Genomic DNA, 26517 nt, shown 5'->3' with positions numbered 1-26517 from the left:
AAACAAACAAACAGGCAAAGGTACCTGTGCTTTGGGAATCTTACCTCTGCTATGTTTGGTGCCCCAGGAGACCACTCTGTGCTCCCTGCATGCTCCCAAGGTCAGGAAGTTTCTCTTCCCCTCCAGGATTTCAAGTCCAACGAGCTGCTCAGCCAGGAGGAGTTGGTGAACCACCTTCAGGACGATGGGGACAGGATGATTGAGCTGAAGCACCCAGCCATCAAACCTATCCAGGTAGGCAGGAGGGTCTCTTCTCCAACCCTGTGGGAGAATGAGAGTGTTCCTGTGCCTCAAGAGCCACGTAGTGGGTCGGAGGAGACCCCTTCACCTCTTCCTGCAGTTATGTTACTCTTTCCTTCCACACTGCACTGGCTGCACTGCAGCATCTTTCTGCCTGCTCTAGCCCTACAGGGAAGCTGAGGGAAGTGCAGGGTCTTCATCCTTTCCAAAATTTCCAGGAGATAGTGGCCAACATCTGTGTGCTGGGACCAGCTCCCGCTCAGGTGCTCGCACACATCAGTGCAGCCACCCTCGCACTGTTAGGGAGTCCCAGCTATGACATGGAGTGACTTCTCCCAAGTGACACCAGCTCCCAGCCTCCAAGGCTGAATTTCCAAGCCTGCAGATGCAGTGCCAGGCTAAGGTGGGCTCTCAGTCCCCAACACCACTGGAGCTAAGACCACTTGAGAAGTGATGGCTGCTCTGTATGAGCCAGGTCCTCCTCAAGGGGTGTCCTCACTCAGCCTCAGCATCAGGCAGGGCCTGGGCACAGCTTTGTCTCTGCTCTTCCTCTGATCTCTGGGACTTCTGAGGAAAGGAGAACCAGTGGTGGGGGAGGTAGGACCAGCTGGAACCCACTGAGATGTGCTCTGTCCCACCACAGGCTCACCAGGAAGCCTTGAAGAATGAGTGGCAGAATTTCCTCAATCTCTGCATTTGCCAGGAGAGCCAACTGAAAAGTGTGGAGAGCTATAAGAAGGTAAGAAGTCAATTCATGGGCCATGGCTCTGCAGGTCAGGCCAGAGTGGGCAGGCTGGGAGGACAGATGACAAAGGGGTAAGGATGGGAGACCCTTTGCTTGCACCTAGCAAAGGTATTTTGGGGAAGCACCCCTCAAAACATAACCTTTTAGAGGTGCTGGGAACTGAGAGACCCCACTGGACTTGGAGACAGTGATGTCCCCCCATGCCTTACTGTTTCCCTCCCCACACCTCCAGTTCCAGGATGATGCCGAGGCCGTGAGCCACTCCCTGAAGAAGATGAGCTCTGACCTGGACACCAAATACAGCAAGTTCAACAAAGACAGCCCTGGGGTGGTGTCAGATCTGCTGCTTCAGCTGGAGGTGAGGCCTTTGGGGCTGGTGGCACCAGCCAGACCTAGGGGCAAACCCAAAGTTAAAAACTCCCCAACAAATGACAGAGGGGAAGGGAAAGAGGTGGGTAAATAATCCTACAGGGAGAGCTCAGCCCAGCTCTGTGCAAGGGAGGGGGAAGCCCAGAAGATCCACGCTGCTCACACTGCCCTGGGATGTCACTGTCCCCATCAGTGACACCCAGCCAGGCCCCAGGTCACCATCAGAGCAAAGGAGAAGTGCAGGGAGGAGCCATGTGTTGTCCTTAACATAAGACACTTGGATTAGAGGGCCTGCAGAGTGTGAGCCGCTGGCATCCAAGCCGGGAAAGATCCTCCCATCTCCTCAGCATTCTCATGAGCCAAGGGCAAGGGTGGGAATAAAGAAATCTGACCTCAGGGGTGAGATGCAGATAGGAAAGGAAGATTTGCCCCGGAGAGAGGGAGGGGACACATTCACCACGGTATCTTCCCAAGCATGCAAGACATTTTTCTCTCAAGAGATGCTGGAATCTTGGTACTTTCTGGCACTGGAATGCAGCCACCTCTTGGCAGGCCGGTGTTCCATTTCGGAATAGGAAAACTTCTTTGGGATATTTGAGATGACAGTGTGGGTTCACCTAAGGTTAACCCAGGCTGTGTCCTCAAGGGCAGATCTGTGAGCAAAGGAAACTGAGGAGAGTGCTGGTAATGAAAAGGGGAAGAAGGGACATGGAGGGATCTAGAATGGAGAAACTCCCGACTCCACCCCACAAGGACAGATGGGTCCCAGCATAACCACTGCAATGTGACCCTCCCCTTCTGTTTTATCCCAACCTGGTCACAACCACTGTCTCCTCTGTTCTGTCTAGAACGAGGAGAAGGCGTTGAAACAGGCAGAGAAGAGCATCGCTGACCTGAAGAGAAGGAGCAAAGAGATCAGCCCACTGAAACTGCGCAGGACACGTCCCTCCCAGCCCCTCACCCTGGACACCCTCTGTGACTGGGATGCTGGGGAGGTGAGGGCCAGACTAGCAGCACCCTCAGAAGAGACAGAGAACTGGATTCTTCTCTGGTTGCTCCAGACCTTGGCTCTGTGGTGGGAGGAACTGTCCTAGTGCCAGGAAGCCAAGCCTTTCACTGGGTTTTGTGTTCTCTCCCAGGTGCAGCTGACCAGAGGGGACAAGTACACTCTGAAGGACAACAGCAACCCCCAGATGTGGGTGGTGCAGAGCAGCACTGGCGTGGTCCAGGAGGCACCTTCTGCTTGTTTCTCCATCCCTCCTCCTGACCCTGAGTCCATAGACAAGGTCAATAGGTGAGTCTGCAGCAGAGACCCTGACCCAGAGAGACATTTAGATTCTCTCTTGGGTCATAATCATCCTGACTGCAGAGAAACAGCAGCTGGGGACAGGCCTCTCAACTATCTAGTACTGAATCCCTCCTGGAGGGGGATTTTTCCCTGCACCCAGGTATCTCACCCAGGTGCCTGCCATTCCTCAACATCCCTGCACGCTGCACAGACCTCACTGCCAAAGAGTTTTCTGGCAGTCAGGCTTGATTTCTTCACTGAAACATGTGACTCGCATAGGTTTGACTAAATTCATTGCAGAATCAGTCTGGAGCTTGGGACTTGCCAAACAGGACAGAGTTATCTGTGGTATCTCCTCTCAGCCAGCCCCAGCTGGAGACTGAGAAATGCTCCTTGAGCCTCTGTGTAGGTTTGCTACCTGCCTGCTCCTGCTGCTCCCACAGGATGGGGCGGTGGTGCAGGGAGGTCGGCATTGCCTTTTTAATCATGGCCTCAGGTGTTTGGGTAAATCAGTGCTGCTCCAGTGCTGAGGAAAGGCCACAGCCCAGACTTGGAGCTATGTAGGCATGCCCAGGGTGGGAGCTTTGGTCCCCAGTGCCATGGGTGTCATTGCTGCATTGTGTTGCTCTTCCTCAGTGTGTGCCCCTCTTCACACATCCCAGACTATTGAATCCTTCGGATTTATGGGTTTCATGCATGTTTTAAAATAGAAATTCAGTTCCTCTGCACAGAGGGACAGCCCTCATCTGACAGCAGCCAGGGAAGCTGGGAATTGCTGGTTTTAGCCCACAGTGTTCAGCTGGAACAACCCACAGCAGGGATGAGAACTGGCCTGGTCCTTTCTGTTCCCCCTCCTCCTCCTTCCATGAGTCTTTTCTCATCCAGAAATATTTTTCTGTCCTTCCAGCTCTGGCAGATCCCAGCCCTAGTTTCATGAGGCAGGAACCATCCTTACAAGAGACTTGGCATTTCCAGTGCAGCAGCCACAGAAGCAGCCACTTGTACTGGCTTCCTGCAAGGCTGCAAAGCACTGCAGCCATATGAAATCCATTTCCAGCTTTGGTAGCTTCTGCTGAGAGTTGGAAACACTGGCTTCCTTGGGAGAACTCAGCTGCTCATACCAACCAGCTGCTCTTGCTGTCATTCCCTTTCCTAGGGGATGTGTCCCGAGTTACAACAGGCTGCAGGCTCCCAGCCTTTGAGGACACCTTCCCTTGCCTTTGGGCCAGCTCCCCAGGACAGCCGTGCAGCTGCTGCTGTGCAGGGCTCTGTCAAGGCTTCCTCAGCTCTGTGTCCTTTCCTGGCTGATGATGGCCCTCTCTGCTCACAGGTTGGAAGGGGAACTGAACACGGTGAAGCAGAAGCGAGCAGAGGTTCAGAGCACCCTGAGACGCAGCCAAAAGGAGCAGGTCCAGCCCAGCCAGCAAGGTTTGTCAGCTGGATAGTCCAGCCCTCTCCAGAGGCAGCCCTGGCAACAGAGCACCCACCCAAGGTGGGCAGAGGCACCTGCAGTTCACACACAGACACCTGCAGAGGTCCCTGTGGGAGGCTGCCTTCTCCTCCATGGCAAGGAACAGCTGACAGGATAACCTGACTCCTGCCTCAGCAATTCACTTAAAGTCTGCTGCCCTTCTCAGGCCTCTGAGATTGACCTCCAGCTCCATCAACAGCTGCAGGGTATTTAGGATTTCAGGAGGATGTGCCTATCCAGAAACCTTAATTAAACCTGCTTTGTAATCTGGGTCCCTTGCAGTTCTCTTCCCTAGCTGGGGGCTGTGGGATAAGCAGGCACAGCCATGGCTAAATCCCAACCCTGGGTTATCTGTGTTATTCCCACAGCTGTAGTTCAAAGGCTTCCAGCAAAGCTGAGAAGGGATGTGTCTGCATGGCAGCATTTGGCTTTGTCCCTCCTTTGGACTTGAGCTCTGGCTCACCATGGCAGAACTAAAATCTGGGGATTAATCTAAGATATGTCTCACTACAGCTCTATCCAGGAACCCTCCAGCAGTCCAGGATGATCCCCAAGCTGACCGGCTCCTCAGCAGCCTGGATCGTGTTGGCAAGGACCTGGTCCAGGTAGAGAAGGAGGTCTTGAACCGAGTGAGGTCTCCTGTGAACTACAGCGACCCTACAGATGACCTTGGCAGGAGGATCAAACAGCAGCAGGTGAGTTGGAGCAGGAGCAGTTTGGTAGCGCTGGGTCCTTGGCCCAAAGCAGGGTGATGTGGGAATAACATGGGAGATGACAGCTGGTGCTCCAAAGGAGAAAACCATGCTGCAATTTCAAGGGTTTCAGGCTGGCTTGAGCCCTGTAAATGGGACTAAATCAAACCCTCAGAAAATGCAGGCCCTTCCCTTGGCTCTGGAGCAAGAGGGTCCATTCATTTCAGAGCTGTGCTCCAGGTGCCACTCTTGGGAATGCTGTCACCCTGCATTCTCAAGTCTGTAACAAAAAGACTAAGGGATAAAGGGAATTAATCTAAGGGCCAGCTTTGGCTCACCTGATGGGAAGTACAGATTGGTAAATGTCAGTGGGACAGGAAAAGAGGCAGTGCCCTGGAGCCCCCCTCCTTTCCTCTGGGTTAAGTTCTGGGTTTGCAGTGTTTCAGCTTCTTAAGCTTCATCTGTGAGTATTTACCCAGCCCCAGCAGCAGCATGGGCTCAGGCAGGTAGGTTTTTTCCATCTCTGTCTATTTGGATCTCTTTCCCACACCCTGCCACTGCCAGACAGCCACAGTCTGGATGGGGCTGTGCCCCAAGGGGCAGCTCCTTATGAGAGGGGTACCACGCCCTGAGCCCCGCAGCCAAATCCACCCCTGAGGGAGGCATATTTCCACAGCAGCACTGTTATGGCTGTGTTGGGTGACTCTGCTTCCATCTGGTGTGCCAGGAAACAACAAAGAAACTTGAGAACCTGGGGGCAGCCAAGGATGCCTTGCAGAAGGAGTGTGAGACCTATCTTTCCAAGAAACCCACCAGCACCTCGGCTTCCCAGCTCCCAGTCACGCTGAATGCCCTCAGGAGCAAATACAATGATGTCAATATGCTCTCCAGCCTGTACAACGAGAAGTGAGTGATGGGGATGAGGGAAGGAAGTGTCCTTGCACAGGTGTGCCAACACAGAAGCATGACAGAAAATGCTTTTGATGTATATGAGTGGTGGTTGAGGTCCAGTGCAGGTTGGAAACCTCCCATCCATCATCAAAGGCACCTCTGAAGGAGTTCCTGTGTGTAATTTGTGGGCAGATCCCCCCACTGTGGAAAATTCACCACAATGGGTGTGTGTCCCAGCTCTGCTGTGTGGTGAAGTGCAACATATCTGACTCGTGAGCAACACAACAGGGGTGTGAGTGCACGTTGCTTGTTCTCTGACATGTTGCAGAAGCTCTAATCTTAAGTAAGGTTAAACATCCAAAACCAGGGAGAAAAGAAGAAGAATGGGGTTTCTGTAGCTAACCTTGTCCTGTCATTTTGCCCTTTCCCAGGGCTAAGGCTGCCCTGAACCTGGAGACTCAGATTGAGAACACAGACAAGATTGTCAGCACGTTTGAGGCCAAGCTGGCTCAGGACAGTATCATTCCTGCATCCCCCAATGCCCTGCAGGATCGAGCCAATGACCTGCAGGTAGGGGAGCATCAGGCTCTTCCTTAAGGATGGGAGATCCCTGAGCTCAGGGAGCAGGGTGGGAGGAGCTGGACTCTGCTGATTTGAGCACCTTGAGGCATCAGCAATGAAGCCTTTTTAAGGGCTTGTTCCTTGAAGGTTTAATGTTGGTGTTTCAGGCTCACCTGCTTTCACTGGACAGCAAAAACTTTGTCCCTCTGTCCCTCCCTTTGGGGTCCCTAAAAGACATCATGACCCCCTTAGCATCTAATCTCTGTTGCTCTGCCTCACACCTATCCCTAATATTTCCTGCTCCCAATCTCCTTGCCCCATCCTTAGCACTCACAGAGACTTTATTTTTTTCCTTCCTCAAAATCTCTCTGTTCTGCTTCCTGCGCTGTCCAACCTTGCTTCCCAGCTTCCTTGGTGAATAAGCCTCACTGCTCCACCTCTTCCACCTTGGAGAGCCTGACCATCCCCCAGCTCCCACAGTTAGTGACACTTTAAGGAGGGTTGTTTGGGTGTTGCACTGACTGCTGCAAACCTGGAGGTGCCTTTTTTCCCCCTGCAGAAGATGAGGCGGGACCTGGTGGCCCAGGAGGACTGTGTGCTGAAGCTGAACCGGGGGCTCAAGGATGCTGAGCACAGCTGCAGTGCTGTGCAGAACAACTTCCAGGAGTACTGCCCTGACCTGCCCCGGCAGAAGCGGGAGGTGCAGCTCCTCAACGATCGCTACCACGCCGTGGCTGACCAGCTGGATCAGCGGTGAGGAACTGTGGGGTCATCTCTGCTCCTCTTAGCTAAGGTGGACAGGGAGGGGTCGGAGCCCTGAGTATGTTCTTCATTGCAGGACCCTGGTCCTGACCACAGTCCTGTAACACTGAGGACCAGCTGTGTCCTGCTGTGTAGTTGCCACTTACAGGCTGTGAGCTTCCAGAGTTGTGCTCCCCACTCAGGGATCATTTGTCACCCCCCTGTTTTTGTTATCTTGGTGTTTGTTGTGGTGATATTTTCACCTTACTGTCTTCCTAGGAACTTGCACATGAATCTTTGCCCTTCCCCTTAACATTCCTGTCCTCTTTTGTGCTGTGCAGAGAGAAGACCCTCAGAAACATCAGCCTCACCTACCAGCAGTTCCAAAACTCCAATGAGAACCTGATGTTCTGGATGAACAACCTGCCCAAGCACCAAGTGAAGACCACTGATGGGCCAAGCCAGATCAATTACAAGCTGCAGGCACAGAAGGTGTGTTCCAGGGCAAGAATACCCTATAACTTTACAGGGATGGGGAAATTTGCTTGTGAACAGCACATGCAAAATAGTACCAGCCAGCTCATAGCTGTGTGCTCCCCCATCACAGTGAAAGAACTAGAGAAGGATTGCAGCCCACAGATGGTGTTACCTGGTGTTACCTCACCTTGCTGGGTTTATCTACAGTGCTGGTGTCCTCCTCTGTGCCAGTCACCTCCAGGTTGAAATCCTCTCTGTGGAGAGGACACTTTCAGATCCTGAAACATTGTACTTTGGACTGAGATGCTGCATCCAGGTCCTTCACTTTTCTCTCCTTGAGCAGACTCTAAACTCGCTAACTCAGATGAGGAGGTCTCTGTGTTGGCTGCTATTTATCTTATTTGTGATAAATCAGTGGGGGAGGTCCTGGGCAAGTGATAGCACTGCTGAGATATCCTAAAACCCTGGAGACTCTTCCTAAATGTCTTCCTGTTCCCACCATTCCCTCAGCTGAGCTGACTCTCTAGGCTGCATGAGTACTACCAGGCAGCTGGATTTCAGTGTGTCCTTAACACCATGTGTGTCTCCTGCAGAGGCTGGTGCAGGAGATCCAGAGCAAGGAGCCTGAGAAGAACGCCCTGGTCAGGCTGTCCCAGAACGTGCAGTCCACACTCAATGTAAGGATGGGTTTTCCCATTTATCACTGCCTTAGCATTTCACCCAAGAGATCCTACCTGATTCTTGTGTTTCTGCTCTGAACAGGACTATGAGCTTGAAGCAGGCAAATACAGCTCTTCTCTGGACCCTTCCCTGACCGACTCTGCTGCAAAGAGGCTGCGTGTGACCCCCCTGCAGGAAAGCATCCAGGCCCAGGTAAAATGTTAAGATGAAGGCATGGAAACCATTGTCCAGCTCATTACCCATGCCCCAGTGTCCTCTGCAAGGCCTTAAACCACTCTTACAGCCACCACTGATTATGGTCCTAATCCCAGAGTCAAAGTCCTTGGGGGATCCCTTTGTCCATGGGGCAAAGCAGCATGTGAGATCCTGAATTAGGGTTGTGCCTGGCACCTTGGTTGAGATTGCTGATGCTCCTTACCACATTGTGTATGAAGATAAAACAGGGTAGGTGTGTGGGGAGAAGAAGGAGCCAGAGTTCCTCTGTGCTCTTCCCAGTTGCACCCCAGTTCTCCTACATCACCTTGAGGCTTTTGCCGACTGCCCTCCATGTGTGAATTTGGAAAACTGGAACCTGTGTAGGCCTGCAAGCATCTAACAGGCATCCAAATAACAGGGACAGGGTCTCCTGCATGAGTCCTTAGACTCTGCATCTCTCTAAAGAGTCAGATGGGAAGACATTAATCCCTAGAATTGTGCTATACACAAAACTCAGCCAGGTGAAACGAGGTGTGGCAGAGTCTGCCATGCAACAGAACTGTGTCAGGGTGAGGGGACAAGCCTCTCACCACTCTTTCTTTTGCAGGAAAATGATGTCACCAAGCTCTACATGGAGCTGGCAGCAGAAAATAAACAGCAGCTCAGCCGGCTGGAGTTTGCCAAGAAGATCGTTGAGAAGGTACCAGCTTACAGCTCACTGCAAGATTGGGGTACTCTAGATTGGGGTCCAAATCTGCTCAGCCTGGGGCTTCCCCACCCCTCCCCGAGTCTCCACATCCAGGTGTGAGGAAGGACAGGAATGGAAACCCCTCTGAGAAACAGACCCCAAGAAACCACAGTTTCACTGACACTGATCTTGGGTTGTGACTCTCATCACCTCTGGGGGCCCTTCGCTTGTTATTGAAGCTGTAGTTTATACTTGGAAAAAAAGATTAGGGCTTTTAAGTCCACTTCTCTTAGCTATAGCTAATCAGTGTTCACAGACTGAGAATTTCAGATTTGTTTGTGGGTGTGGCTGGAATTTAGTGCTCACCACCTTCTGGAAACACTTCAAAGCAACAGGATTTTTATACCTTTCTAAGGTTTGAACCACCTATAGGAAAGTTCTCAGGACTGGGTGACTTTAAGTCAGTTTAAGCTGGAGAATGGCTGTGATGCTCTCCCTCAGCTACAGCTACAAGAAGGCAGCACAAAGCTCCTTTGTGGGCTGCTGCAGCACCTCCATCTCAAGGGGAAGACACACCAAGTCAGTTGCTTGAGATGATGGGATTGTGTCTTCATTTTCCATTTACAAACAGCCTTTTTGAAGACTGCCTGGGGATTTTGTGCCAGTTTTGCCTCCCACCATGCCTTGTCATTTAAAAGATCTCTGAGTCACCTTAAAAGAGATACTTGGTTTCCCTGCCTTTTTTTAAATTCTTTTTTGTTTTTCCCTTACAGAAGGAAGTGCACGAGGACATTGAAGCTGTACATGAGCAAACCCAGAAATCTGAAAACAAAGCCACAACAAGCAGGGAGTCCGAGGGGTTGAAATCGCAGCTGGAGGAGGAAAGGAGGAAAGTGGCCAGGATTGAAGAGGACCTGGAGGAACACAGAAACAAGCTGCTGATGTTGAAAACTCAGAAGCCCATTGAAAGAGTGGAAGAAAAGGAGGTGATTGAATACTACAGAGACCCCCAGGTGGAGAGCAACCTGTCTAGGATGGTACAGCAGATTGAAGAGGAAGGCAAAAAGAGGCAGAGCCTGCAAGAAGACATTGATGTGATGAGCCGTAAGCTTGCCCAGATGGAGAGCGAGAAGAAGGTCACTCCTGCCCAGCTCCTCACCAAAGAGATCACAAAAATTGAGAAGGATCCAAGCCTGGATGGCCAAGCAGCCAGTCTTCGTCAGGAGATCAAGCGTCTCCAGGAGGAAGGCTTGGCTGCTGCTTCTGAACTTGAGCAGCATAAGAGGGAGCTGCACATGCTGGAGAGAAAGCAGCCCAACATCCGGGAGAAAGTGGTGGTGAAGGAGCTCATCAAACTGGAGAAAAACCCAGAAATGCTGAAGTCTGTTAGGAACCTGCAGTTACAAATTGATGAGGAATCCTTCAAAAGAAAGTCTGCAGAAGAAGCAATAGTAAAAGTGAAGAACAAGATTGAGGAGGTGGAAAGACTGATTGAAACAGCAGAACCCAAAATTATTGTTAAGGAGGTGAAGCAGGTAGAGCAGGACCCAGAGTTATTGAAAGAGACTTCCAAGCTTAAAACTCTGATTGAAGAAGAGAGGAGCAAAAACTTGATGCTTACAGGTGAACTGGGAGAGCTGCAGAGCCAGTACAGCATTGCAGAGAAGCAAAAACCCAGGATAGAGGTGAAAGAGAGGGTCAACGAGATCTTCCTGGTGGACCCTGAAACGGAGCAGCAGATTGCACACCTGAAAAGGGAGCTGCAGGAAATCACTCTGAAAAGGACGAAGATTGACAGTGAAGTGGAAGAGGCCTTAGCAGAGCTCAAAGTCCTCAGGTCACAGAAACCAGAGGTGGAGTTTAAGGAGGTCATAGAGGAGGTGGTGAAACATGAAAAGAGTCCAGAGATTCTCAGAGAAATTGACAGGCTGAAAGAGCAGCTCAACGAACTTGTGAACACCAACGGCAGGACCCAGGAGCAGCTCATTAGGCTGCAGGGGGAAAGGGATGAATGGAGGAGGGAGAGATCCAAGGTGGAAACAAAGCTGGTCAACAAGGAAGTCATCCGCTATGAGAATGATCCGCTCTTGGAGAAAGAAGCCGATCGCCTGCGTCAGGAGGTGCGCAACATGTCCCAGAAGAGGAGAGCTGCAGAGGATGCCATCTATGACCTGCAGAATAAATACATGCTGCTAGAGAGGCGGAAGCCAGAGGAGAAGGTGGTTGTTCAAGAGGTGATACTGACCCAGAAGGATCCAAAGCTCCGAGATGAGCACAGCAGGCTGAGACGGAATCTGGATGAGGAGGTGAGCAACAGGCGTCGCCTGGAACGCGACGTGCAGCAGGTTCGTGTGCTGGTGGAAGAGAAAGAGAAATTGCTCAACTTTCAGGAGGATCGAAGCAAGAGGCTTGCACTGGAGAAGGAGATGAGACAAATTACACTGAGAATAAAGGAGCTGGAGGAGAGCCCAGCCCCAGTGCAAGAAAAGATCATTATGGAAGAAGTGGTCAAGCTGGAGAAGGATCCAGTCCTGGAACAGTCTGCCAGCAACCTGCGCCTGGCGCTGGACCGGGAGAAGATGGAGGTGCTGAGCTTGCAGAGAGAATGCAAGAACCTGCAGGTGCAAGTCGATGTCCTGCAGAAAACCAAATCCCAGGAGAAGACCATCTACAAGGAGGTGATTCGAGTGGAAAAGGACAGAGCACTGGAGAGTGAACGTGCACGCATCTGGGAGCTGCTGAGCAGGGAGAGGGGAGCCAAGCAAAAGGCAGAAGAAGAGGTACGGCGGCTCCGGGAGAAGATCGAGAGAGCTGAAGGCATGAAAAGGACATGGGCTCGTGAAGAGACGGAGCTGCAGAAAGCCAGGAACCTGGCCATCCAGGAGAGAGCCAACTTGGAGAGTGAACTGAGGGAGCTGGAGAGGCAGAAGCAGCAGAAAGTCCTCTTCCTTCGGGAGGAATCCAAACTGCTCAGCCAGCGGACTGAGAATGACAGGCAGAAGAAGAAGCAGCTGGAACATGAGGTTTCCCTGCTGGAGGCAGACATCCTTAGGGAGAAGGACCAGATCTACAACAAGGAGAGGTTCATTCGGGATCTCCAGTCAAAGGTCAACCGTGAAGAAATCAATCATGAGACCCAGATGAGAGAGACAAACCTCTCCACCAAGATCTCTATCTTGGACCCTGACACAGGGAAGGACATGTCTCCTTATGAGGCCTACAAGCGAGGTATCATAGACAGAGGCCAGTACATCCAGCTGCAAGAGCTGGAGTGTGACTGGGAAGAAGTCACCACCCTGGGCCCAAATGGGGAAGTCTCACTTCTCCTTGACAAGAAAAGTGGGAAGCAGTATTCCATCGATGATGCACTAAGGCTGAGGAGGATCACAAAGGAGGAGTACCAGCTGTACCGGGATGGCAAGATTCCCATCTCTGAATTCGCCTTGCTGGTGGCTGGGGAAACCAAGCCTCCCTCATCCCTCTCAATTGGCTCCATCATCTCCAAATCCCCGCTCACATCACCCACCACCCACCAAACACAAACCTTCTTCCCCCCAGCCTCACAGAAGGGCATATCTGATGACACATCCCCCATCGCCGGGGTGTATGACACCACCACCGACACCAAGTACAACATCAAAACTGCCGTTGCGAAGAAGCTGCTCGATCCCATGACAGCTCAGAAGCTCCTGGAAGCCCAGGCTGCCACGGGGGGCATCATAGACCTCATTTCCAGGGACCGGTTCTCGGTCCATAAGGCGATCGAGAGGGGTCTGATTGACAGGACCTACATGCAGAGACTGCTTAATGCCCAGAAAGCTTTCACAGGCATTGAGGACCCAGTGACCAAGCGAAGGCTGTCTGTGGGGGAAGCAGTCCAGAAGGGTTGGATGACCAAGGACAGTGCTTTTCCCTACCTGCAAGTCCAGCATCTAACTGGAGGGCTCATCGATCCCAAGAAAACTGGTCGCATCCCTGTGCTGGAAGCTGTCCAGACAGGGATGATAACGAGCAACCTGGCCAACAGGCTCCAGGATGAGTCCAACTATGAAAAAGATCTCATTGACCCTGTCAGTAAAGAGAAGATAAATTACAAGGAGGCCATGGCCCTCTGCCAGAAGGATTCTCTGAGCCACCTTCTGCTGCTCCCGGCCGCGTCGGAGGGGTATCAGCGGTACCACCAGGCGAGCCGTTCCCCCAGGCTCTCACGGTTCAGGCATTGAATGGATTCAGGCACGTACTGGGGCTGGTTCCTTCAGGAGTTCATCCCTTCAGAACACCTCTCCCCACGGGGGCAGCAGGCTCACAGGAATGGAGCATCTAGCATTTAGGGCTGCCTACTTTTCTCTCTTAGCTACCTGCTTCCCAACACAGTTCAGCCGTGTGAGGAAGAAAACATGGTCATGGGCCGGCCACAGAGGGGTCCCCACAGTCCCCAGGTGCTGTTCCCTAATCAGCCCAGAGAGAGGTTGATTGCAAGAACTCCACGGGCAGTAGGTTAAACGTGGCTATGCCCAGAAAGGGGGGAGATCCAGAGCGTTTTCCAGTTGGGTCATTCTGCATGCAATAAACTTAGCAAGTGAGTGTCTGTGGCTGTGTTTTCTCTGCAGGCTGTGGCTGAAGGCACAGCTACTCCTCTCCATACAATCCCCTGCCCTGCAGCCCAATCCACAGAGGGTTTGTAGACTCTTGCTCTCCCTCATCTCCCAGCACTGAACCCCCTAAAGTGTCCTTCTGCCTATGAGTCCATATTTTTAAAGATTTTGTTATATTTGTCTTTAAAACCAAAAACCAATGGGACTTTGCTTCCTGGTCATTTGGACACCTCTAAAAGAGGGACTTGAACACCAAAGGGGTGCAGTCCCACCCAACATTACTGGAAAACCTGCACTTGCTATTTCTTTAGGTGAACTAAAAGGAAGTTATTCCTCTGTGTAACTTCCACTGCTCAGTCCTTCCTGACACAAGCAAGTCTCATATCCCAAATATTCCTCCCTAGTATCTACCCTATTGCAGAGCATCCCCTGGGTTTATGGGATGAGAAAATTACTTTCTATTGATATCAGCTGCTCCTTTCCCTCTCCCAAAGGCTCTTTTAGATGATGCTATTCAGGAACTCCAACATAGCCAAAATAATCCCTGAGAGTAGAGGTTTCCTCCCCCACCTTCACCCACCAGAGCAGCAGCATAACCTCTATTTCCATATAGCCTAGCTGGAATTTGAAGTCTGGGCTCCAGGAAGAAGCTGTTTGCACTCTGGCAGGCTCAGCACACTCAGCTCCCATTACCCTCCTGCTGGTAGGTAGTCCCCAGCATTAATAATCTCTAACACCAAGCTTCCAGTCTGAGATCTGCCCAGGCTCTGTCCCAGGCTCTGCAGGGTCTCTGGTTATTGCCAGGCCTATGGCTGCTGTTCGTGGCCATCTCAGCTGCCATGATCAATGCTGGGCAATTTTCTGGTTTACAATAGGGAAAACCATTGCACACACCCTGAAACATCTATTCCCAGCCTGCTTCCTTTGGTAGAACACTGCTGGTCTGGGCCAGCAGCAAGGGCTGGAGGCTGGGCAGTCATGGACCAGGAGAGAAACTCTGCCCAACAGCCCTTGAAGCACAGGAGCAGGGCCAGGTGAGGATCCTGCCCCAGTGCAACCCAGGAATCCTCGGGTTCCAGCTCTTCAAAGCTGCTGGGAGCAGCCTCGCTGTACCTTGGCTTTGCTCCCCTCGGCTGGCTGAAAGCAGGAGCATCCATCAGAAACAGAGCTGCTGTCTTTGCTGCAGCCCAGCCCAGCAGGTGAGTTTGCTGCCAGCCTTCCTCACCCTGCTCTGTGGGGTGATTAATGGTTTGAGGGAATGCTCTGTAACTATGAGACTTGGAGTCCTGGTGATTAGGCAGGCAGTTAATCAGTTTGGACAAAGTGCTCCCTAACTGTGGCAGGAGGGATTTACCTGGGGTTGGGTGAAGTTGTTAAGAGATGACGGGGGGTGGCTGAGCAGTTTAGTCAAGTCTGAAAAACACTCACTAAAATCCTTTTGTTTGTTACCAAGTGCCCCTTACCTGCACAAAGTAGCTCAGGTCATGTCCTGATGTGTCCCTATGAAGCACCACTCAGACATGAGGCTTTCCCCAAAGCCTGGCTGTCTGGCAGGGTTGTGAGGTGCTCCGAAAAAGCCAGATAGAACTTTTCCTCCCTTCCCAAGCACAAGGTGATGGTGCTATGTGGCAGTGCAAATGGCTGCAGCCACCCTGACCCCAGAGGAACCTCCAGAATTTACAGTGTGGTGGTTAGGCACCAACGTTTAACAACTCACTCTGTAGTTAGGGTGAATCCCCTGGTTCAGTAATTTGTGTATTTCAAGTTGATTGGTTGATGTTTTTCCCTCTCTGTTTTATGTATGAAGTTGTAATTATCCATTTCCCTTAGTTAACCATGTATTAGTTCTAGAAAGTTCTGTTCTCCTCGACATCCCATTGGTTGCTTCCCTTGTTCTCGCCTGTGTGTTGTTCCCATTGGTTCCCTCAGATTCAACCCCTCAGATTCAATCCCTCTATTTCATTGGCTTGTCCCTTACCCCCACCTTACTTACCTCAGTATAAAATCCCTGGATGCTGGTTTATTTTTGGCTCTTCATCCCTAGTCCCTTCATGGATAAACCTTCACATGGAACCTATACGAGGAGTCCCCTCCCTCCTCCTTTACCTCTTCTGCAAACAGTTTGTCTGGTAAAACATGAGCATTGTTTGCATAGAGCAAACAGCAGAGCATTGACTTTACAACATGTATGCAAAGGCAGGGAAATGATTCCCACAGCAGAATTCATCCATGTCTCCATGGATTCATCCACAAATGTGTGCCTCCAAGCTGGCTGTCACCACACAGAGGCCATGAGATGAATGAGCACAGCTGTCAGGGTGTGCTGAAATTGGTTTTTTGGGATTGCTGTTACTAGGAGAGCATGTGTGCACATGCATGAAAAACAGGAGTGCAGAAGTTTGGCTTCCATAACTTAGATCTGTCTTTTGAGTATTTAAATAAGTAGAACATAACTCTGAAATAGTGTGTTGGAACTTCTAAGGGAAAGCAACCCCACACTGAGACATCATTGGACTGCAGAACCATCAGCCCCTCGTTCTGTCACTGAAATTCACCGAAAACCGAGTAAAATAAAACTCCTTAACACCAATGTAAAGAAGAGGCATCATTTATTACAGGATAAGCTCCACCTAACGTGTGCACAATTCACTACAAGTGCATTGCTTATATACAGTCACCACTTGCATATTGTAAGTGCCCATTACCATAAAACCATCCCCATGCTCCCAGGTTCAGCTTTTTTTACAGCCTTGTTTTGGCTGTAGCTGCATTCCTAAGCCAGATGTTTTAGGAATTCAGTATGTCCTTGCTGAGAAAGCAGCTCCTGCATAGTCTTTGCTAAAAGTACAAAGACACAGCAGAAACTCGATTAACCCTTTTGGTATCATTTCCCCCCTTTGAAACATCTCAAATTCCTTAAAGCCATTTGGCAAGCTCCAACTCAATTTCTATCTATAGTCACCTATATTCCCACAAGATTGACTGATCATTTTGCAAACACAATCAATAGCAATGCTGATAATTATAACAACTTCAATCACAGTTACGATGGTTTCCGGTATTCCAGCCAGCCTTCCTTTCAGGGACCATCACCCTATTCCTTGAAGAATTTCATTGAACCAATTAGTTTCAGGATAGCATTGCTATCCCTCAGCAACTGCCCACATTTTGTGGTCTTGGGAGATCTTCTGTTACATTTGGGATGTGTACACAACTATGTTCTCTGTCCAATTTTAAATACCCACATCCCCCTTGTTCTTTGCCCAGCAATAGAGCTAAGGCCATTCTGTTTTGCCATGTCAGATTACCATATGAATCACCACTGACAGACATATAGGGATAATTCCCCAAGGAATAGGTTCCCCTGCTGAATTAGGGACAGAGAGGCAGGCTGTAATGCTGGACAGATTGTGCATCTTACCAAACCCTTGGATTAAAGTCAATATTAAATTTTCTTCAACACCTCCACCTAATTCCCATAAATATTAATCCATACATTTCACTGCTCGTTTACAGATGCCTTTGACATTTTCAGCTGCAAGGGTTTGGTGTCAGGAGTCCTCTGAATTCAGGTGCAATGTATCCAGGAGTTAATTCGTTTTATTTTCCCAGCTGTTCTTGTAGTCAACAGAACCAGGTAAGTCCTTTCCACTGCTCCTGAAGTGGCTCAGATTTCCAGGTCTGGACGCGTATGTGATCCCCGGGCTGAAATGAGTGAACTGGGGTGTTTAGGGTAAGAGGTTTTGAGAGAATGACAAACATTTTTAGTTCATTCAAGGGTTTCTGTTACCTTCGGCCCTTTCAGGTTCTTGGGACGCTCCCATTTCCAGTGCCCAGGCCCTCTCCAACAGCCGCACGGATTCAGCTGCAGCTCTCCGTGGGCAGAGCCCCTCTCCGTTCTCCCATTAAGTAGCGCCCTCTGCAGAGCTACACTTAGCATTGCATCCCTACATCTATCTCTTTTCTTTCTTTCCATCCCCCGTCTCTTTTCTCTCTCCTCCCTTGCCATTTCCCATTTCTTTTTTCTCTCCTCCCATTCCATTTTCTTTCTGCTCCTTCTCTTTTTCTCTCTCCCGGATTTTGTTTTCTTCCTCTTCTCCTGTATTATTAAAAGCTATCCAGGCCACTTGTAAGAGTTTTCCTAGGTCAAAAGAGTCTGCTCCCTCCAGCTTTTGTAACTTCTTTCTAATATCTGGTGCTGAGTTCCCTATGAAAATGGAAGCCAGCTGTACAGCTTCCCCTAGCTTTTCTGGATCAATATTAGGGTATCTCCTGGCAGTTGCCCTTAGATGTTCTACAGATGCAGTCGGAGTCTCGTGCAGTTCTTGTTTCACCTCATAAAGTTCAGACCAATTGGTTGCCTTTGGCATTGCATGTCTAAAGCCAGATAATATCCACTGTTGATGCTGTCTAAAGCCAGATAATATCCACTGTTGATGCTGTCCCAGAGAAACCCTCCCCTCCTTTGTGTTAGGGTCCCAATGGGGGTCCTGGGAGGGAAAATGCTCTTCCACAGTTCCTGGTAATGCACCTGCTGTACCTGTCCACCTCCTTCCTAGCAGTCCTGAGTACCATCTCTCTTTCTGTAGAGTCTAACAGAGTATCTAACAGAACTTGTATAATCCCCCAATCTGGGTTCTGGGCCTTGAGAATGGTCTCAAACACTCTAGATACTCTCTCTGGATCTTCTCTGTAGGGCCCTGCCGGTCTCACCCATGCCTCAAGATCGACTGGGGAGAAAGGGACCTTCACCACTATCAGGATGTGAGATCCCACCCCTGGCCAGAGCTGAGCTATGGCCTCCTGCTTATCCCCCTCTTGCTTTCTCACCTCCTGCTCACCCTGGGTTCTCCCCATCACTGGACTTGAAATTAACTCTTGCCTCCAGGCTGACTGCTCATCCCCTCCTTGTGCTTCCCCCTTATCAGGCACATGCAGATTCTCTATTCCCGTATCTCCTGCATCTAATGCCTCCATCATTTCTACATCATCCTCCTCCCATCAGCTTTGGCATTTAAAACAGTGGTGCCCAATACTACAAGAAGAAAAAAATCGCTTCAATCTCCTATCCTTTTCCCCTTCTTTTCCAAAAGCTAACATGAGAGGGTTTGACAGGGTGGGTAGGCACCCCCTTTGCAATTCCAGATGGTTTCTTAAAGAACAGATCTACGTAAGGCATCTCATTCCATTTCTCCTCCCTTCTACAGAACAGCCTCAGCTGTAGCAGGGCGTGATAATCTAAGGTGTCTTTCTCCGGCCACTTTGCCTCATTGTCCAGTTTATACACTGGCCACAATATTGGATTAGTTAGGATTTAAGTAGTGAGTCTCCTCTCATCTTTTCCCAGTGGTTCAATATACATTTCAATGGAGAATTCGGGATATCATTTCCCACTCTAGCTTTAGAACAGACCACCCCCATACTCAATAATACAAGTATATAACAACGGCTGGAAAGCGAATACAACGCTTACCTGGGCGCGGGGAGCCCCTGCGGCTGCTTCCCGGGGCCGGCCTGCTGTGCTGCGAGTCACAGCAGTTGGTCTCTTTTCTCTTCTCCTTCTCTTCTCTCTTTTCCCTCTTCCTCTTCCTCTCCCCGGAGCCAAGACGGCGGCGGGGGAAGAGCTGAGCTGCAACCGGGGGTGCCCCCGCCTGCCCGCCCGCTCCCACTCGCGCCGGGAGCCCGGCGCGCACTGAAGCGAGAGGGCGCTGCGCGTCCACAAATGCGAGTTCGGCCGCGCGCACAAAAAACAAATCAATAATCGAAACCCCAACAGACAGTTAAGTTCCAACACTCTTTCAGCAAACGAGCTTTATATCACAGGCGTCCCAGTGTTGATTTTACAGGCTGGCAAACTCAAATCAACACACAACCCACTCACACACACCACTCCCAGAGACCAAAACGAATTCAGAGTATCTAACCAAACTCCACCACAAAAGCAGGTATAGCAATGATTTAGTTCCTGTGTTATGAGCTTGTTCTTAGTCTCCTTGGTCAGCTGCAACAGTGCTTTAAGTTTCTCGACCCAGGGGAACCCCTCGGAGGGAACTCAAACCCCGTAGTCCTGAGTGAGCTTACCCAGGGACGTGAACCCTGTTGGATGATTCAAACCTCTCGCCAGTAACTGTGAGAGATTTGTACCCCTCGTCAATAACCCCAAGATAATTTAAATGATGCCTTTACTCACCCCAGGGATCTTGCCTTGAGCCCCTGACGGTCTGAGGCTGAGATTGTCCCCGAGAACCCCTCGGTGCTGGCTGGAGATCTGTCAACTGCAGATCCGTCGGGGCTCAGAGGTGAGCTCCCATCTGGGTGGCCAATAACTGTCACCGAAATTCACCAAGAAGCACGTAAAATAAAACTCCTTAACACCAATGTAGCATTCAGAAGTTATCACAGGCCTGGTGCACGGGGGATAAGCTCCACCTGGCGTGCACACGATTCCCTACAAGCGCGTTCCTCACATACAGTCACCGCTGTCTGTTGTAACTGTTCATTACCATAAAACCTTCCTCATGTTCCTGGGTTCAGTTTTTTTCTGTAATCTTTTTTTGGCTGTAGCTGCATTCCTAAGGCAGATGTCTTCCCCTTATCTTCCTTCTGTCCTTGATGAGAAAGCAGCTCCTGCATACCCTGTTTCTTTGCTAAGAGTACACAGACACAGTAGAAATTGGATTAACCCTTTCAGTATCAGTTCCACAACAGGACTGAGAGCACATCTCTGCACCTGCTAAGGATTTGGGCTGGAAAGGATAAAAGAAAGAGTGCAGGAGATGAGGAAGGGAGGGCTCTCTGAAAAAAAGGACCTGTCCTATGTAACCAGCCTGATGGGCTCTGCCAAAAAACGAACACCAAGCTTTCTGAACGAATAACAAGTATTTATTTTATACTGAAGAAAAAGAAATTAAGATGTCAAAACCACACCAAGAATCAGAGACAATCCCCCAAACATTTGAAGAGCAAAAACATTTCCGAGACAATAGAGCAAAGGAAACAGCATTACATCGGGAATGATGATGGAAAGCCAGTGCTTTAGCTGCTCCCTGTTTCCAGTCATATGCAGCAAGTGCTTTATCCTAACTGGATCTGCTTTATGCTAACCAGATCTTTTGGCTTCTTGGTCCCAGCTAAGGCACAAACTAAGACACCTGATAGTGCTCTTCAGCTTGTGAAAGAGCAGGATGTCAGCTCTGTTAAACAGCTCAGACTAAACAGCTTGTCTAGTGCTGAGAAGCCTGGCTGATAACAGCAGCAAAAGGCTGAGGGAGAAGTGACCCTCTTCCCTGGTGCCAGCAACTGCCCAACAGAGCTGAGGATGCTCCAGTGCTGGAGACAGAAATCACTGTGTGTCACCTTAGCTCATTAATGCAAGGACAAACCTCTGAGAGATGCTCTCTTCTCCACATTTCAGTGGTTTATGCTGTTAATTTATTTTATATTTATATATATATAAATATTTCTATATATATTAATGTATTATATTTTAAATATTTATATATATATATTTATAATTAATTTATAAATTACCCCCACCTTTTGCACATGACCTCTTCAAAACAGCTCTCCTGTCTGTAACCCAAACTTTCCCCCAGCAACAGACTGAAAGTCTCTAAATGCCAAGAATGTCCCCTCCCAGGCTCCTCAGGAAAAGCAAGAGCCTGGATTCCAGCCAGGCCCCTGCTAAGTGCCCCAGACCAGATCTGCAGTGCTACCTGGAGGTACAAGAGCTTGAGGACAGCTATGGCCTCTCATCTGCAGTCTCTCCGCAGCACAGATTGCTGTTCAGGGCTCCCAGAGTTTCTGCAGAGGAAGTACTGGTGGTTGAGGGCTGCTTTGGCTGAGATGCGCTTGCTGGGATCATACAGGAGCAATTGCTGCCAAGAGAAAAACCCAGCAGATTTAGGATTTTAAAATTGGGTGATTGATTGCACCTGCATGCAGCTGGATGCAGTTGCAGATGTTGGTCCTGACTTTTTCCTTCTCTGGGCTTCAGGAGTCACCCTCAACTGAACTTAATCTGGGGATTATGTTAGAAGAGCTTCTTGACTCCCAATGCAGTGGTTCCTGGAGGAACCTGCAATGACAGTCCTTCTTCAGAGTAGGACTGAGCCCTATTCCATTATTCGGTTCTTCTGCAATGGCAGAGGTGGGCATTCAACTGAGGTCAGCTAACACACTTCCAGGTAATTCAATCTCAAATATCCCTATTCCTTGCCCAGTTTGAAAACATCCTGTCTATCCCCAGGCCTTGTTCTGAGCCCTCACTCACCGTCAGTAAGTCCCTCCCATCTCGATCTAAGTTGGGAACAATGTCCTTCATGTCCTTCCTTGGCCACCGGGGAAAGCTGCCCTTGTAGTCAGGGAGCTGAGTCACACCAGGCCAGGTCACCTCGGTGGGGGTGCCCAGGATGCGAAAGATCTGGAAGAGCTGATCGATCTCACAGTCCCCTGGAAAAAGGGCCTTCCTGGTCATCTGGGAGAAGAAAAGAAAAAGCCAGTTCTCACCTTTCCATCAGCTGTGTGTGCCCTATTTCCTGCTGCAAGCCACCCTCTGTCCCAGCACGTGCAAACAACTGCATGGACCAGGGCAGTCACAATGCAGTGATTCTGCCAGGCAGAGGTTAGGAAAATCACAGGTGTCTGACTGCTTGTCTCCAGCTCCTCTCCATGGATCCACGCCACCTTGGGGCTGTCCTCTTTCTGCCAATCCCTGATTTCTCTTTGCCTCCAGTTTCCTAACACCCACTCTTGGCTAGCTCCCTCCTGCCTGCTCTGGGACTTTGGGAATGAGGAAGTGTTATTATATTGCAGGGCTAACCAGAGCTCTTCCAGGAGGAGTATGGACCCCTAGGAGATCTACTTTGCCGTGCCATGAGAGTGCTAGTTCTCTGCAGCCCACCATGGGGACATCTGGAAGAGAGTCATCCCCTCCCAGGATCAAAATGCTGCAGCAATAAGGCTGAAGTTACCCTTCTGCAAGGAGAGCCATTGTGTTCCCAGGTACTTGGAACTGCAGCCTTCTGCCAGGCCCCCGAGGGTGGTAGATTTCCTTCTGAGATAAGAACCAGCTAACCCTTGGGGTGGACTTTCCACAAAGCACACCTCAGGACAGGGTGGGAACAGAGTATCCCAGATGTTCTGTATCTCATCCCTCCTTCCCACTGCAGCTGCCTCCTCTGGCTCATGAAAGAGATGATTTAAACCCATCCTACCATTTCTGCAAAGATGCAGCCGATGCTCCAGATATCCACAGGGGTTGAGTAGTATCTGCATCCCAGCAGTATCTCAGGGGCTCGGTACCACAGAGTCACCACCTGGAAAGGAACCAACAAACAGGCTGTGTCCGGTTCCCTGGATGAAACCAGAGGTGTGATACCCTCCCTTCTCAGCTGTAATGCAGTGACTGTACAAATCAAGCATGCTAAGGCCTTGCTGAATTTACAGACACTTCAGTGCCAGCAAGGTTGGGATTACCAGAACATTCTTCAACAACACACTCTGGAACAAATAAATGTACCCTGTGCAGAGAAGGTGGGAGCTCAGCTGGCAGCCAGGCTTGGGTAGAGCCAGCCAGCACACCTTGTGGGGACATGAGGTAATCCTTTAGGCTGCAGGTGAGGTTAAGAGCACATTCCTGGGCATGGCTGTGCCTGTTATGGATGACCAACTTCTGCTGCTGCTGCTGTTCACCCACTCTGGATTGTGTACCCTACTGAGGGAGCCTCGACACTACCTCATGAGTGTATGTGCGTAGCGGGACCCCGAAAGCTCTTGCCAGTCCAAAATCAGCCAGCTTGATTGCTCCTGCTTCGTTAATGAGCAAGTTCTGTGGCTTCAAGTCCCTGTGGATGACCCTGTGCGAGTGGCAGAAGCTCACACCCTGCAGCAGCTGGGAAAGGTAGTTCTAAGGAGAGAAGAGATTTCAGATAAGGCCACGATGAAAACACTTTGGATCATGTGAACCAACACACTTTGGATCACTTAGAGATCTGAACGGGAGGAAAGTGCTTGCTACAGTGCAGCATCAGGCTTATGGGCCACTACTCAGGGATACACACAAACTGCTGCCGTGCCACGTGGGGACAGAGAGACACTAATCCAGGCACTGTCAGTCCCTTCCACCCACCCATTACTCTAAAAAGGCAATTAGCAACACATCCCGCCTTTGTTCTGCAGCAAGATGGGCTGGAGGGCCTGGAAACGGTTTGGAAATAATCGTTACTGAGCAATAGTGCCATGAGGGTTTCCCAGCTGAAATGTTTGAGATCTGGGAGGCTGAGGAATAATTTCCGGGCCCAGTCTGAGCAGCTCTGAGATGGCTCTGCCCAGCAGAAGGCACCAGGGACATGCTGTCTGCCCTTCCTGTTGGCAACCCTTTCTCACTGTACCTTGACCAAGCTTAAAGGAAGGTCTCCAGCTTGGCATGAGTCCATGTACTTCTTCAGGTCCTGATTCAGATACTCAAACACTATATAGAGCTTCTTCTGGCTGTGTATGACATCTAGGAGCCTGTAAAAGAAGTCTCTCCCTTCAGTATCTGCTCCAGACCTCTGCAAATACCCAAGCATCCCTCCTCCCACGCATGCCTCTCGTCCTTTGGAGCAGAGAGGAGCAGTTTAAGGGCAGCATCTAGTATGGGGCAGCAGCAGTGTGTTGCTGAAGTGGCAGAGCCATGATGTATTGCTGAAAGCCAGGGAAGTGCAAGTGATTCCTGCATTTTCCTGTGTATTTTGCTCCTGCCTGTGCAGTTGGGGAAGGACAGAAAAAACCCCTTGCTGTCTGCTCCTGGAGCAGGAGCTCATGGATGAGCTGTTGGGGAGGGTTCATCCAGGTCTTACCTGACTATGTTGGGGTGCTTCAGCTCCTTCAGCAGTGAGATTTCTCGGATCGCAGTGCTGGGGACACCCTCCGACTCCCTGTGGCAGAGACGGGCTGTACAGCACCCCATAGCCCAGGGGGATCCCACAGCCCAATGGGGCTCTGTGTCCCTTCCTTCTTCCACTGCACCCCAAGGGAGCATTTGAGTTTGGGGTGGAGCAGTGGCTGGGGCGTGCTTGGGTGAGGCAGGGAAAATGAAGTTGTGGGCAAGGAGGTGGAGAGGATGACCTAGACATGCAGGCCTTGGGGCAGAGCTTGTTTGGAAGCACCTGAGGGTGCATTTTGAGAAGCAATAATGTATTGAATACTCAGGTCTTTCTTTTTGGAGGTGGGAGGAAATGAAAGCTCTTTGCCCCTCAGGCAGCCACCTCCCCCAGCCTGAGGGGCCACCATGGAGTGTAGCCCCAGCATATTGGCTCCAGGTCCACACAGACACCCCCACTGTGCAGACAGCTCAGGGCCGACCCAGGGGAATAACAATAAGCTTTTACCTGCTCAGTCCCACCCTGGAGGGCCGAGGCTGACCCTGCCCAACCCCCACAGCACAGCCCTGAGGGAGACACTCCCTCACAACATGGCACCTGCTTCCCCCTGCCCTGTGCCATGGACCCGGGGCCAAGCGGTGCCAGGTCAGGCCTTAAACACTTGCACTCAAAGATTTTGAGCTGCTGGCTCAGCAATGGGTTAAATCAGCCCTTTTTCAAGTCACGTGAAAGTTGGGGTCTTCCCTGTGGACCCACACAGCTGCCATGCCCATGAGACATGGAGTCCCCAAGCCCTCCAGACAACATTCCCTTTGGCTCTGCCTTTCCTGGTGCCACAATACATAAGATTATTTTAATCCTAGAGACACCTTTTTCCCCCCTCATGTCAGGCTTTTTTGTGCCTCTCACACCACACCGGGCACCGGCCTGGCACCATGGTGGGCCCAGGGCTTTGCCCCACTCACGCGTCCAGGCGGATCTTCTTCAGGGCCACCAGCTGCCCTGTGCGCTTGTTGCGAGCCTTGTACACCACACCGTAAGTGCCCTCTCCAATCTTCTCCACCTTCTGGAACGACTCCTGGATGGCCTCCATGGGGCTGCCTCTGCCTGGTGACGGCAGTGGGGGTGGCCGGCACTGTGCTCTGAGGGGAGAAAAAAAAAGCGGGAAACAAAAAGGTGAGTGTGGGGAAAGCGTTTGAGCCCCCTGGGTGTTCTCTGAGGTGCTGCCAGGGTCTGGGTCCCACCTTGCTGCTCCTTCAGCCTTGAGGGACACCTCAGGGACCTGCCTGGGGCAGCTGTGAGTGGACAGGGCTGCCTGGTGGGGTCTGGGGTGGCCGGGGGGGCTTCAGGTGGACAGAGCCAAACAGGAGCTAGCCAGCGTTGGTTGTTCTGTTGCCCAGGTTGTGCAGTGTGCTGGCTACAGGCAAAAATTGAGGAAAATGGATGTAAAGAGGTACTTTGGGGCCTGGGGAAGGGCAACAAGAACTGCACAGGGCCAGGGGAAGCTCTCCTGCTCCATCTGCACAGTGGAGTAATTGGGTTCATAATTACGGCTCCCTGGGACACGCTGAGGGCAAACACCCAGCAGAAATGTCTTTTTTACTGGGTTTTATTTTGTCTTTATTTTTGTCTTTTTTTTTCCCTTTTATTTTGTCTTGCACAATTGTCCCTTGAACCTCCCCAGCGTGGGCTGTGCTGCTCTGTCAGCCTTTCAGGAGATGTCCTTGAGGAGGAATTAATCATTGACTTGATAGCTGACAGAAGACAAGATTAAAATAATCTTATGTATTGTGGCACCAGGAAAGGCAGAGGCAAAGGGAATTTCATCTGGAGGACTTAGGGGCTCCATGTTTCTGGGTGGGCATGGACATTGCAGCTGCATGGGCCCACAGGGAAGACCCCAACTTTTAGGTGACCTAAAAAAGGGCTGATTTAGCCCATTGCTGAGCCAGCAGCTCAAAATCTTTGGGTGCAAGCAGAAAAGGCTGGAGGTGGCTGCATTCCCTTGCAAACCACAA

At 50.7% G+C, this 26517-nt stretch overlaps 2 protein-coding genes across 6 annotated transcripts in view; one reads left to right on the top strand and one right to left on the bottom strand.

Moving 5' to 3' along the window:
* Positions 1-13678, top strand: part of EVPL (envoplakin) — a 31029-nt gene extending 17351 nt beyond the window's left edge. For all 5 annotated transcript variants that reach the window (XM_069032647.1, XM_069032649.1, XM_069032645.1 and 2 more), the window contains exons 10-24: positions 127-234; positions 884-979; positions 1218-1343; positions 2203-2349; positions 2494-2648; positions 3973-4070; positions 4627-4808; positions 5533-5711; positions 6128-6266; positions 6817-7010; positions 7340-7490; positions 8069-8152; positions 8238-8348; positions 8959-9051; positions 9813-13678. In XM_069032647.1, the coding sequence (XP_068888748.1) occupies positions 127-234; positions 884-979; positions 1218-1343; positions 2203-2349; positions 2494-2648; positions 3973-4070; positions 4627-4808; positions 5533-5711; positions 6128-6266; positions 6817-7010; positions 7340-7490; positions 8069-8152; positions 8238-8348; positions 8959-9051; positions 9813-13262 (5313 nt within the window). In that variant the 3' untranslated portion in view covers positions 13263-13678. The remainder of the gene's footprint in view (positions 1-126; positions 235-883; positions 980-1217; positions 1344-2202; positions 2350-2493; positions 2649-3972; positions 4071-4626; positions 4809-5532; positions 5712-6127; positions 6267-6816; positions 7011-7339; positions 7491-8068; positions 8153-8237; positions 8349-8958; positions 9052-9812) is intronic.
* Positions 13679-21096: 7418 nt separating this feature from the next.
* On the bottom strand, positions 21097-25824 carry CDK3 (cyclin dependent kinase 3). Its single transcript, XM_069032721.1, has 8 exons — positions 25744-25824; positions 25465-25641; positions 24476-24553; positions 24026-24146; positions 23371-23541; positions 22850-22951; positions 21907-22110; positions 21097-21511 (listed from the first exon to the last, which is right to left on the bottom strand). The coding sequence occupies exons 2-8, from the start codon at positions 25590-25592 to the stop codon at positions 21386-21388; spliced, it is 930 nt and encodes a 309-aa protein (XP_068888822.1). The 5' UTR covers positions 25593-25641; positions 25744-25824; the 3' UTR covers positions 21097-21385.
* Positions 25825-26517: the final 693 nt, after the last annotated feature.

The sequence above is a fragment of the Aphelocoma coerulescens genome, chromosome 18 (assembly GCF_041296385.1).
Source record: "Aphelocoma coerulescens isolate FSJ_1873_10779 chromosome 18, UR_Acoe_1.0, whole genome shotgun sequence".
Classification (NCBI taxonomy): Eukaryota; Metazoa; Chordata; class Aves; order Passeriformes; family Corvidae; genus Aphelocoma; species Aphelocoma coerulescens.
The sequence above is the reverse complement of the archived record's forward strand: the minus strand, read 5'-3'. Positions and strand labels throughout refer to the sequence as shown.